This window comes from Rhinopithecus bieti, unplaced genomic scaffold (assembly GCF_001698545.2).
Source record: "Rhinopithecus bieti isolate Rb0 unplaced genomic scaffold, ASM169854v2 scaffold_21219, whole genome shotgun sequence".
Classification (NCBI taxonomy): domain Eukaryota; kingdom Metazoa; phylum Chordata; class Mammalia; order Primates; family Cercopithecidae; genus Rhinopithecus; species Rhinopithecus bieti.
In genome coordinates, this window is record NW_016810186.1 from 14,231 (window position 1) to 26,186 (window position 11,956).

The 11,956-nt window shown below is 42.0% G+C and overlaps 1 protein-coding gene across 1 annotated transcript in view; it reads right to left on the reverse strand.

Moving 5' to 3' along the window:
- Positions 1 to 1,206: 1,206 nt before the first annotated feature.
- Positions 1,207 to 11,956, reverse strand: part of CPNE4 (copine 4) — a 659,177-nt gene continuing 648,427 nt past the window's right edge. The window contains exons 21-22 of the mRNA XM_017891576.1: positions 9,053 to 9,289; positions 1,207 to 1,803 (exon numbers count right to left, since the gene is read on the reverse strand). Of these exons, the coding sequence (XP_017747065.1) occupies positions 1,669 to 1,803; positions 9,053 to 9,289 (372 nt within the window). The 3' untranslated portion in view covers positions 1,207 to 1,668. The remainder of the gene's footprint in view (positions 1,804 to 9,052; positions 9,290 to 11,956) is intronic.

Consider the following 11,956-nt stretch of genomic DNA (forward strand, 5'->3'; position numbering starts at 1 on the left):
GACAAAAAACAAACCCCAACACCCATAAAAAGGGGCCAAAGGATATGAACAGGACATTTCTCAAAGAGACTTCATGGCCAGCCAACAGACACATGAAAAAAATGCTCATCATCACTGCGCCTCAGAGAAATGCAAATCAAAAGCCAGCAATGAGATTACCATGCTCACACCAGTTAAAAAAGAAGGGCATCATTAAAAAAGAGCCTCCCCCCAGGGAAAAGTCAATACAGGTGTTGGAGAGGATGGGAAGAAATAGGAGACACTTTGACAGCCTGTTGTGGGGATTGTAAATCCTAGTTCAACCATTATGGAAAAAGCAGTATGGCAATTCCTCAAGGATCTAGAACTAGATGACGATACTGACCCAGCCATGGCCACTACTGGGTACTATACCCAAAGGATTATAAATCATGCTGGCCTATAAAAGAGCACATGCAGACGTATGTTTATTGCGGCCTATTGCACAATAGCAAAGACTTGGAATCAACCCCAAATGTCGCATGCCAGTGACAGACTGGGATTAACGAAAATGTGGCACATATACACCATGGAATATCTATGGCAGCCATAAAAAAAAGGATGAGTTTGCGTCCTTTGTAGGAGACATGGATGGGGCAGGCTGGAAACCCCGCATCTCATTCTTAGGCAACTATGCACAAGAACCAGAAAACGCAAAACACGCGCAAAGTTCTCCACTGCATAGGTGGGAACTGAACAGTGAGATGCACTGGATCCAGGAGGGGGGAACATCACACACTGGGCCTATGATGGGAGGGGGGGGGAGGATTTGCATGGAGTTTATACAGATATAAATTGGATGAAATTGAATTGGGGTTTGGGGCTTGAATTGAGTTTTTTGAATGGGTGCAGCAACACCCAACATGGCCCACAGGTTATAAAAAACATAGTAACCAAACCTGCCCCACGTAAATGCCACATGTACCTTAGAAACTTAAAGTAATTAATAAAAAAAAAAAAAAAAAAAAAAAAAAGAAGGGAGGGATAAAAAAAAAAAAAAAAAAGACTGCAGGTGATTTGTGTACACAGTAAAAAGTATGAGAGGTGCTGGGCTAGATGACCCAGACCTACCTCAAAAAGACTCACCTCAAAAAGAAGAAGTGAATAAACCTCTTCTTTAGTAGAGAGACCATTCTCAGCAGGGAGGAATTAGAGATGACAACTGCAAAAACCGTGTGGGTTTTTCTCTTTTTATTTTAAACATGCAAAATACAGTCCATGCATCTGCCATTTTAAAAAGTCTCTCATCCTATAGCAGATAAAACCAAGTATATTTTGGCTATCAACGTTCAATAAATGTTTCAAAATGCTTTAGAGTGTAAAGATAAGAAATTTAGCAAAATTTCAACAAACCTGTATAAAAAACGGATACAGATACCATTTTATTTCAAGGCGACATGCTGTAATGTAAATAGTAAGTTATTATTATCTGTGTTTCTTTGTAAAAAGTTAACAATACAAGGGTTTAACAGATCCAGGCCTCAGGGCTACACATGCAAAAAAAATTATCAGATAGTTAAAAATCACCAAAACGTGCTATTTTTAAATGTGTATGTGTTGTTTTTTTAAAGTACAGGAGTAGTAGAAGTATTAAATATGAAATATTAGCAGGAGTAGTATTTCAGAACTCTGTAAAACTGTGTGGGGAGTTCATGGTGCTAGTGTTCTGGAAGATTCATACATTTCTGACGAACATTTTGGTTTAATTCCTTTGCCATTGTAATAGTCCACAACTTGGTTTGGGACTTCAGCCAACACGCTCTTTGCCAGGGCAGCTGGAGATGCCTGCAGGGAAGAAGAAATCATCATGACATTGGCTTCTGGTCAAAGGAACCAGACTCAACCTAAAAGACTTGAGTCCTGCTCTGGGCAGCTAAGTTTCATTCACTTTCATTTATTCATTATTTGTCAAGGGTCTACTTCAAGCAAGAGTTGTCAGATTGTTGGAAAATGGGCCTTTAATTTCATTATTATATATTTTTATGCCTGTCTCAAACTGTAAAACTATTTACATCTGAAGATGAGTAAAAGTTGAATGGGAGAATGAATTGTTCTGCAGTTTTATTTCTAATTTTCACTCAACTTTAGACACTTATTTATGTTCCAGGTGCCACACTAGGGTTTAAGGGTCTACAGTTCTTGCCTCAGGAAGGCTGTAATCACATGAGGGGAGCTAGGCATGGCCAATATTAACCCCACTATGAGGCAGAATATGATACATGCTATAGAGCAGCAGTGTCACGTCACATGGGAGCTTATTAGCAATGTAGACTCTCAGACCCAACTCAGAGCTACTGAATCACAATCTGCCTTTTAACTTGATGTGCTAGTGATTCATATGCATATTAAAATTTGAGAAGCACTTCTCTAGAGAATCACAAACAGTGAGGCCAGGGCATAAAAAACATGGAGACCAACTTATCTTGGAGGCTTCTAAGAGGAGGTGGCTTTTAAATTGAGCATATTTTAATACATAGAGAAGGGGTAGGGGAATGGCATTTGACCATCCTAGGGACAGTGAGTCACCTGATGGAGCTGAAGGAAGTGTGTATGGCAGGTGGGGGATGAGGGGGTTTAGGGGTAGATGTAGGATTGATTGGGCATTTGGTTGGAAAATTGGCTTGAGACCAGGTGATGGAGAGTCTTGAATGCCACACTAATTCATTTAGCCTTTATTCTATCAGCCTTGTGGATCTACTGCATGATTTTGGGGTAGGGGCACAGGAGGACCATGTGATTTATGGTGATGATTCTGCAGCAGAGAAAGGTTGAGGCTGCTATGATACATGGACTCTGGAGTCATTCATGCAGGCCTGGGCTTTACTCCTGGCTCTGGCATTTAGTAGTAACTGTACAACCCCTGGACAAGCAACTTCAGTGGCCTGAGCCTCATTATTAGCTATTATTGAAGAGATTAAAAACTTGAGGCAGACTTAACAAGTGTTTGAGATTCCAAAAGAAAGAGGGCTGGACTGAATACCATGTGACCTGGTTTTCAGTTCTTTCTTTTCTATGTGGCTTGCCACTTGGCCATTTAACTTTACTAAGCCCCGCTGTTCTTAGAGGCAAAAGAAAAAAGAAAAGAATTCACTCTATCTCACAGAGTCTCAAAATAAGAGACATGTATCTTTTAAGCAATCTGAAAACACTGTAAAGAGTTTTTCTAAAGTGGTCTTTCACATTTTGAAGATGTCATAGCATGATGGACATTTGTGATCTACAGATGTCCCTTTATTTTATAAATAACTGCTCAGGGTTGTGTGTTATATCATGGTCCATGTGTATAGCGGGGCAGATACAAAAGTCATTTATACCCTTTTCTCCCTGGCTGTTTCTCATTCGAAGGTTAGAAAGTCATATCCTTGATTGTCTGGCTTCCTTTACATCTAGGGATAACAATATGACCCAATTCCATCCTTTGAGATAGAAGTGAAAATTTCCTAGGGGAGGTTTTTTGGAAAGCTTTTCTCTCCTGGCTAAAAGTTAAAAGACTTTTCCTTGTGAAAATATTTAATGATACAAGAGTTTAACAGATTCTGGACTCAGGGCTACACATGCAAAAAAAAATTGTCAGATAGTTAAAAATTACCAAAATGTCCTATTTTTAAAGGTGTATGTTTTTTTTTAAGTACAGGAGTAGTAAAAGTATTAAATATGAAATATGGCAGGAGTAGTATTTTGGAACTCTGTAAAAGTATGTGGAGGTCATAGTGCTAGTGTTCTGGAAAACTTGTACATTTCTTTCTTTCTTTTTTTTTTTTGAGATGGCATCTCACTCTGTCACCCAGGCTGGAGTGTAGTGGCGCGATCTCAGCTCACTGTAACCTCTGCCTCCCGGGTTCAAGCAATTCTCCTGTTTCAGCCTCCAGAGTAGTTGAGATTACAGGCGCCCTCCACCACACCCAGCTAATTTTATATTTTTAGTAGACACGAGGTGTCACCATACTGGCCAGCCTGGTCTCGAACTCCTGACCTCAGGTGATCCACCCACCTCAGCCTCTCAAAGTCCTGAGATTACAGGCGTGAGCCACCACTCCCGGCCTCAAAGACTTGTACATTTCTGATGAACATTTTGGTTTAATCCCTTTGCCATTGTAATAGTCCAGGACTTAGTTTGGAACTTCAGCCAACACGTTCTAGACACAGTTGGCCCTATGTCCCTTTCCTCTTCCTTTCTATCGTGAAATAGAATGTGATTACTGGAGCTGTAGCAACCATTTTATCATTATGTAGGAAGAGCAAAGGGAATCACAAAGTGCTGGCTCTGACACTATTGAATCACTGATCCAGCAGCAATGAGCCCCTCACTTCTAGCTATATGAGAAAAAATATGTTCTATTTGTATAATCCAGGGTTTCTCAATCTTGACACTATTGACATTTGGGGCTGAATAATTCTTTGTGTGGGGGACTGTCCAGTGCATTGTAGGAAGTTTAGCAGCATCCTTAGCCTCTACCCACTAGATATGAATAGAAGCCCTGTATTTGTTACCATCAAAAATGTCAGATATTCCAAAATGTTTCCTGGGGCATAATGTTACCCTTGGTCAAGAACCATTTATGTAATCCCTGTAAGATGGATTTACTGTTGCTTGCAGCAAAAAATATTCCTAAACCAGTCTGTCAAGTAGATCTTCCTCTGATGATGGTAATATTCTATTTCTGTGCTGTCCAATATGGGAGTTCTTAGTCTCATGCAACTATTGAGTCCTTGAAATAAGGCAAGTCTGACTGAGGAACTGAGTTTGAAATTTTATTTTATTTTAATGAATTTAAATATAAATAGCTACATGTGGTTAGTGGCTACCATATTGGACAGCATTGTTCCCAAAGGATTCCCCCATCCCCTTGCATCTCTGTGCTGGCAAGCAAATAAGGCTTTGGGGACATGTATTGGGTGGGAAAGGGTCAAGAATATGAATGAAACTGGTAATAACTGTAATAAAAGCTTTATTTATTAACCACCTACATGGACCAGGCACTGTCTTAAGCTTTATATAGACAACACCTTATCTTTGCAATGCGTGTATCAGTTACCTCATTTTATAGATGAAAGTCTGAGGCATGGAGAGGTTAAATGACTTGCCCAGAGTCACACAGCTTAAAGCATACGATAATTTGAGTGTGTCTCCTAAATTAATGTGCTGGAAACTTGATTATCAATGCAACAGGGTTGGGAAGTGGGGTCTCATAAGAGGTCAATATCATGGGAGCAGGTTAGTTATCATGAGAGTGGGTTGTTATAAAAGAGAGTCTGCCCCTTGTGCTTTCCTTCTCTCTGTCTTACATGTTTGCTTATGCCTTCCGTAGCTCTGCCATGAGATGACCCTTGGAGTTGCTGGTGCTATGCTCTTGGACTTCCCAGACTGCAAAACCATGAGCCAAATAAACTTCTGTTCTTTATAAATTATCCAGTCTGTGATATCCTGTTATATGAGCAGGAAAAAAGACCATCACATAACTTGTGCCCTGTGAACTCTAAAGCTCTGAGTTATCATGCAGAGCAGAAAAAGAGAGGCAATTCATGGGCTAATGGCTTACATAAAATGATTTAAGCTGCTACCTTCCCTTTTATTTATGGCTTATTGAAATCAAAGTAGATTAGTTTGGATAATGAAATGGCTTTCAAAATCTAATTTGAAATCTATGAAGATAAGATGGGTGAGTATGCTCCTGGTGTTCTTCCTTGGTCATTCACAGAGCAGCCAGAGACTTTGTGTAGCACAGAGACTATGAGTAGCACCCTAGCATTCCTTGCTCTGCCCCTAGCATTCCTCTTGTTGCCAACGTCCCTGAAATTCCCGGCTCTCCAAGGCTATCTTTCCTCAAATACTTAACTTAAGCTGTAAGCCTTTTCCCATGGCTAATCCTGTCTGCTTTGAGGTCCTGTAGCAACATTTTAATTCTTCTCAACCACCCACAGGTTGCTTAGCATGTGATTTTTCTGCTGGTACCTTTCTCCCAGTTATGCAATTCTCCAGTAAATGTCTTGAGGCCTGGATCCATGGTTGTATCATTTCATTGTGGTCCTAGTGACTAGCATGTGCCTTGCACAGAACAAGCATTCTGTAAGTGTTTTGGGGAAGAGGAGGAGGCTTGAGGGTAGAGGTTAGAACCTTTCATAGCTCAGTGGCATTGTGTTAGCACACAAGTGTGTTGGGGGGGAGGGGAGGAGGTGGGGGATGCAGAGGGGAGAAAGGGTGATTTGGGGAAATTAATGAATCTCCTAGACAGTGAACTCTTTGATCCTGTTTCACTATGCAAAGCTATCACTGGTATTCAGTGACGTGGCTACCTATTTTGTCTGGCTGAAAAGAATACAGTATTAAAATCAGGAAAAACACCCTTTCCTCCATCTTAGACACGTTGGGAGAAACTAGCTTCATTAATGAACATAATTGCAACAAATTTGGCCTGCTCTACCTCATCCCTCTGTAAAGAATACTAATTCTTTTTAACTCTACTCCTTGCTGTCCATAGGCGGACAACTTGAGGGCTTAGTGCATCTCTTTCATTAATGAGTACCTTTATTTGGAAATCTCTTCCTAGGGAAACTTGAGGATGGGATATAACAACCCAATTACCCCTCATCCGCATGCATAGCCCTGGGAGCTTGTGGGAAGATTGACTGCTGCTGCTGTTACTTGGAAACTCTCTCTGTACTCAACTCTGTAGCCAGGGATTGATTTTCTGCTCCTTCAGTGATTTTAATTACACTGCAGCCCTCCTTAAAAGTAGAGTAGTAATTGTGTGGCAGTACAGTTATGAACAGTACCTCATCATCCAAGGAGCCTTGGGATGTGCAGTTACTTCCCTATGAAGTCTGGGTAGGTCAGGAAATGTAGGGTTCAGCTGAGGCAGCTGAGCTGGTGATTTATCTGAATTCTCATTTTAAAGCCTGTCCAAAGAAGGTGGCAGAACAAACAGCAATTTCTGAAGAGCATATGCTAAAGGCTTTCACACTAGGACTGGTACCAGGATTACAGTCAAGTATGCATGGGGGTGGGAGGATGGGTGGATCATTGTTTGGATGATCCATTTAGCTTTCCACCTCTCATCTTTAATTTCCTTACACAGTGTAGGTGAGATTCCAGTGTGAACCCAAATTGGGAGTCAGATGTGTCTGGATATATCTGATAAACTCACTATGAAGAATGTCAGGGATTCATTTGAATGAGTTTTTGACTGGAGGAGAAAGGCTTTACCAAATAAGCTTGAAGTGGAGGGGATGGCATCCTGCCTGACCCAAATAACTGATTTGAGCCCTATGAAGGGAGGGACTGCCATGGAAGTTAATGAAGATGCTTTCCAGCAGGGATCTTTGACGTATCTCACTGCATTAATGGCTCAGGTGAGAGAGGGGACTCTGTAGCATGGAAAGGAGAGGACTCTCTTATTTTCCAAGGATACTGCAGATAAGCTTCAGGGTACTGAAGATTCTGAAGATTCCCTGTTGCCAGGGCAGCTCAAGTTTAGTCACCAGCCTTGGGGAGTGGTATAGTTGGCATCTGCAGCAGTGCAGAGGGCAAGGCCTCAGTAGAAAGCAGGGGCTGGGCATATGCTCTGCTCTTGGGTGGCTTTCACAAGAAGCACAAAACAAAAAAACACAAAGGCTATCCAGGAATACCCGTTACCCCCACAGAAGCCAAGATACAACTAGGATACTCTAGAGGGGTCTTCAGGACTACCATTAGCCCCGAGGGAGCTTTTATGAATTCAAGATGTCCTTCTGGGTGGTTATAGCTCAATAGGTGCAGGGATTTGTGAAAATTTAAAAAATGCTCCTTCCTCCATGAACACAATATATCAAAACCTGGGAATGTGGAAAAATTGTTACCAAGCATTTTTTCAATGTCATACTAGAGCATTGTCTAATGGTTCTCCCTCAAGGCCCTTGGGGAATGCAATGCTGCTTGACTGACTTACTATTTCTTATTGGTAAGAGCCCAAGACTGTAAAGTTAGGTATTAATTTGTAGAAAACTGATAGCATGCAAGTGATTTCTGTCCCATAGAGAGGGCAATTCAAAGATTACTTTTTCTGTTGTTGTTGTTGTTTTTACCCTCTTGGCCATTAATCAGTTTTCAATCTACCTTAGCAAACTTATTCAGCATTTTTTTCCCACTGACTTTAACTGTCTTATTTATTTATTTATTTATTTATTTATTTATTTATTTAGAGACCAAGTCTCACTCTCATCACCCAGGCAGGAGTGCAGTAATGCCATCTCGGCTCACAGCAACCTTCACCTCCCAGGTTCAAGTGATTCTCCTGCCTCAGCCTCCCGAGTAGCTGGGATTACAGGCGCCCACCAGCATGCCCAGCTAATTTTTGTAGAGACAGAGTTTTTAGTAGAGACAGAATTTTACCATGTTGGCCAGGCTGGTCTCAGACTCTTGAGCTCAGGCGATCCACCCACCTTGGCCTCCCAAAGTGCTGGGATTACAGGGGTGAGCCACTGCGCGCAGCCTTATATACTCTTTTGAACTAATTTTGTCATCTTGTTTTGAAGGAGTTAAGTAAATCTTTGATGCTACTTACTATATTTTTATAGAGGATTTAGGTTTCTATCATTTTGGAAATATACTTCTGCCAGGGCACATGCCTTGACAAGCAAAACACAGGCTGCATTTCAGTTTCTCCTTGGTACTTTAGGCAGGCACCTTTGGGCAGGGAACAAGCTGCCCAAGTGTAGGCAGTCCTAGATGCACTAGAGATCCTATATTATATGAATTATAGGGCAAGAATCAGTGACATTTTGCCTACAATAGTTAGCATGACTCCTGATCTATAACTCAATTTATAATTTTTTTTCTCCAAAGAGTCATGCTGTACATATCCTTGTTGTGGGAGGTGACGTGGCCCAGGAAGGGATAGCTAAACCAGGTCATCTCCCACAGCAAGGGGATGTAGAGCATAGCTGGTGTTGCTTCAAGATTGGTGGACCACTATAAACACTGGTGGACAAATGTGGGAGGTGAGCATGCTTTGGTTCTGCTCTTCCATGGGAAGTGCCCCAGTGTGTATATGCATACGTGTTTGAAGTTCCTGAAGGGCACGAACTGGACGATGTCTCGAAGAACAGGCTCTCCCTTGGGTGACCTCAGAATCCCATCGTCACCATCCAGCATCTGCATGTCACTGAAGTCAGCATTCCCTACTCCCACGATGATGACTGACATGGGGAGGTGGGACGCATGAACAATGGCCTCCCGGGTGTCGGCCATGTCTGTGATGACACCGTCTGTCAGGATCAGCAGGATGAAGTATTGCTGCAATCAGATGCCCGATGATGACAGGGGGTGAAGAAGTGAGGGAGACAAGGACAATACAATACCAGTTAGACACCCAGGTGGACTCACTTTACATTGACCAAAGCAACAGTGATGACAGACATTTTTTGAGTGTCTGTGCTGATAGTCCTAAAGGCTTAGAGTTCTGATGCATGGAGCTTAAAGGTAGGCATGGCAATTATAGCTTAATTATAATAACTACCTCGCTGACAGTTACAAAGAAAGAGCAACAGACCAAGAGTTAGGAGGACTGGCTTCAACGCCTCATTCTGTGAGACCCTGGGATGATCCCTTAACTCCTCTGTGTCTGAGCTTCTTCATTTCTCAAATAATTTATATGATCTTCTTTGCTTGAAGATATTTAAAAATCTAAAGCTATAACGTCCAATACAAAGATGACTAGCCCCAGGAGACTACTCAGCCCTTGAAATGTGGCTAGAGCAAGCGATGAACTGAATTTTATATTTTGTTTAATTGTAATGAATTTAATGTTAAAATTGGATAACCAATTCAGTTATTAGAAACATTTTAAGTATGTTTGGAACAACTTCAGTACATCAATTTACTTTTTCAACTATCTATAAAATCTAAACAAAGATAAAGTATTTATGATGATAACTTAGTATCCAAATTGACATGCTGTAAGTATAAAGTACATGTGGATTTTGAAGACTTAGCACACAAAATAGAAAACGAATTATTTCATTAATAATTTTTTTATATGGAATACATGCTAAAATGACAATATGTTGTCTATGTTGGGTTAAATAAAATATATAATTAAAATGGATTTCTCTGTTTCTTTTTACTTTTTAAAATACAGTTACTGAAGAATTTAAAATTGTGTACATAACTCGTGTTATATTTCCACTGGATGGCACTAGTCTAAAGTCCTGCTATGAGAGGGTCAGGGTTGCAGTCTCTCCCTCTGAAGACCATGTGCCACAAAGGTGGCAGCTCTTCTCTAGGCACACTTGCAGAAGGTTGCAGTGCTCCCATGACTTCCTGCTTTAAATCCTGACTTCTGGCTTGCAGCCCGCCTGGCCCCTTTCCATCTGGGGAGCTGGAAGATGACTCAGCTGAGATGGGAATTGGAGGAAAGGTGCTGTACTCAGCAGCACAGGAAAGCCTTGGGAAGTGCTTTGGGGGCTGGAGAAGGATGACCCATTGGAGGTCATCACTGTTTTTAGTCAACATGAGAGGCACCATGATGGCCTTTACTGCTAAGAGGAAAGAGAAGCAGATTAGTCAGATACAGCTCAGGCTAAACAGAAAATAACTTTCAATATAATCCTGCAAGGTGCCCAACATTTATAGGGAGTAAGTGTGAAATTAAGCCATTCCACATTGCCATACTTCAAAGGAGAAAGACTGGATAGAAGAGTGATGTTTTGAAAACATCTGGTTTTGAGAATAGTGTACTTAAGGTTGCAAATAGTTTGGTAGTGCTGAAGAGTTTCATTTTTTTTTTTCTGTGAGCCTGAAAAAAATGTTTTAAATGAAAAATGTGAGCTAGAGATAGGTGAACTTCACACTATAAGGAAGACAGCCACATGTTCTGAATGCTTTTCATACAGCCTAATGTAAAGGCTAATTCTATTCCATGTCCATTAACTAACCACTCACCCCAGTCCTAGCTGAATTCCTGTTCCCAGGAATTCCCAATCTGAAATCCTGGTTTTCAGATTCATTCAAGTTGTGTATTTCCATCTATGTCTATATTTTCTGAGTTACATATGTTCACAAGGAAGTTGGCTTGAGAGTTAGAGAAGGATTTCAGTAGGATGAAGTGATGGAGGAGGTAGGGAGGTGCAGAGAGAAGTGGCAGAAAGAGGCAATATTGGTGGTTTGGGGATGGAGGGAAGGAGTATAGAATATACCAGAATCATAAGTCACCCTCTCTAGAGTGCACCTGGAAGACCAGGGCAGATGGCACACCCTAAAGGAGACTACTTCTGATTCATGAGCAGGTAGGCCCTTGAGTGAATCACACTTCTGTGTCTCCTTCCTTTATCCTCTGCCTTCCCCTAACTCCTGTCTGATCTGATCTTAGAGTTCAGGGGATGAATCTTCCCTACCTGATAAATGCCTTAAGAAATAAAACAACCTGGGGCAGACGCGCCCAAGATGGCCGAATAGGAACAGCTCCAGCCTCCAGCTCCCAGCGTGAGTGACACAGAAGACAGGTGATTTCTGCATTTTCAACAGAGGTACTGGGTTCATCTCACTGGGGAGTGCCGGACAATTGGTGCTGGTCAGCTGGTGCAGCCTGACCAGCGAGAGCTGAAGCACGGCGAGGCATCGCCTCACCTGGGAAGCACAAGGGGGAAGGGAATCCCTTTTCCTAGCCAAGGGAAACTGAGACACACAACACCTGGAAAATCAGGTAACTCCCACCCTAATACTGCACTTTACCAAGGGACTTAGGAAACAGCACACCAGGAGATTATATCCCACACCTGGCCCAGAGGGTGCCATGCCCATGGAGCCTCCCTCATTGCTAGCACAGCAGTCGGAGATCTAACTGCAAGGCGGCAGGGAGGGGGGGGGGGGGGGGCCTGCCATTGCTGAAGCTTAAGTAGGTAAACAAAGCCACTGGGAAGCTCGAACTGGGTGGAGCTCACAGCAGCTCAAGGAAACCTGCCT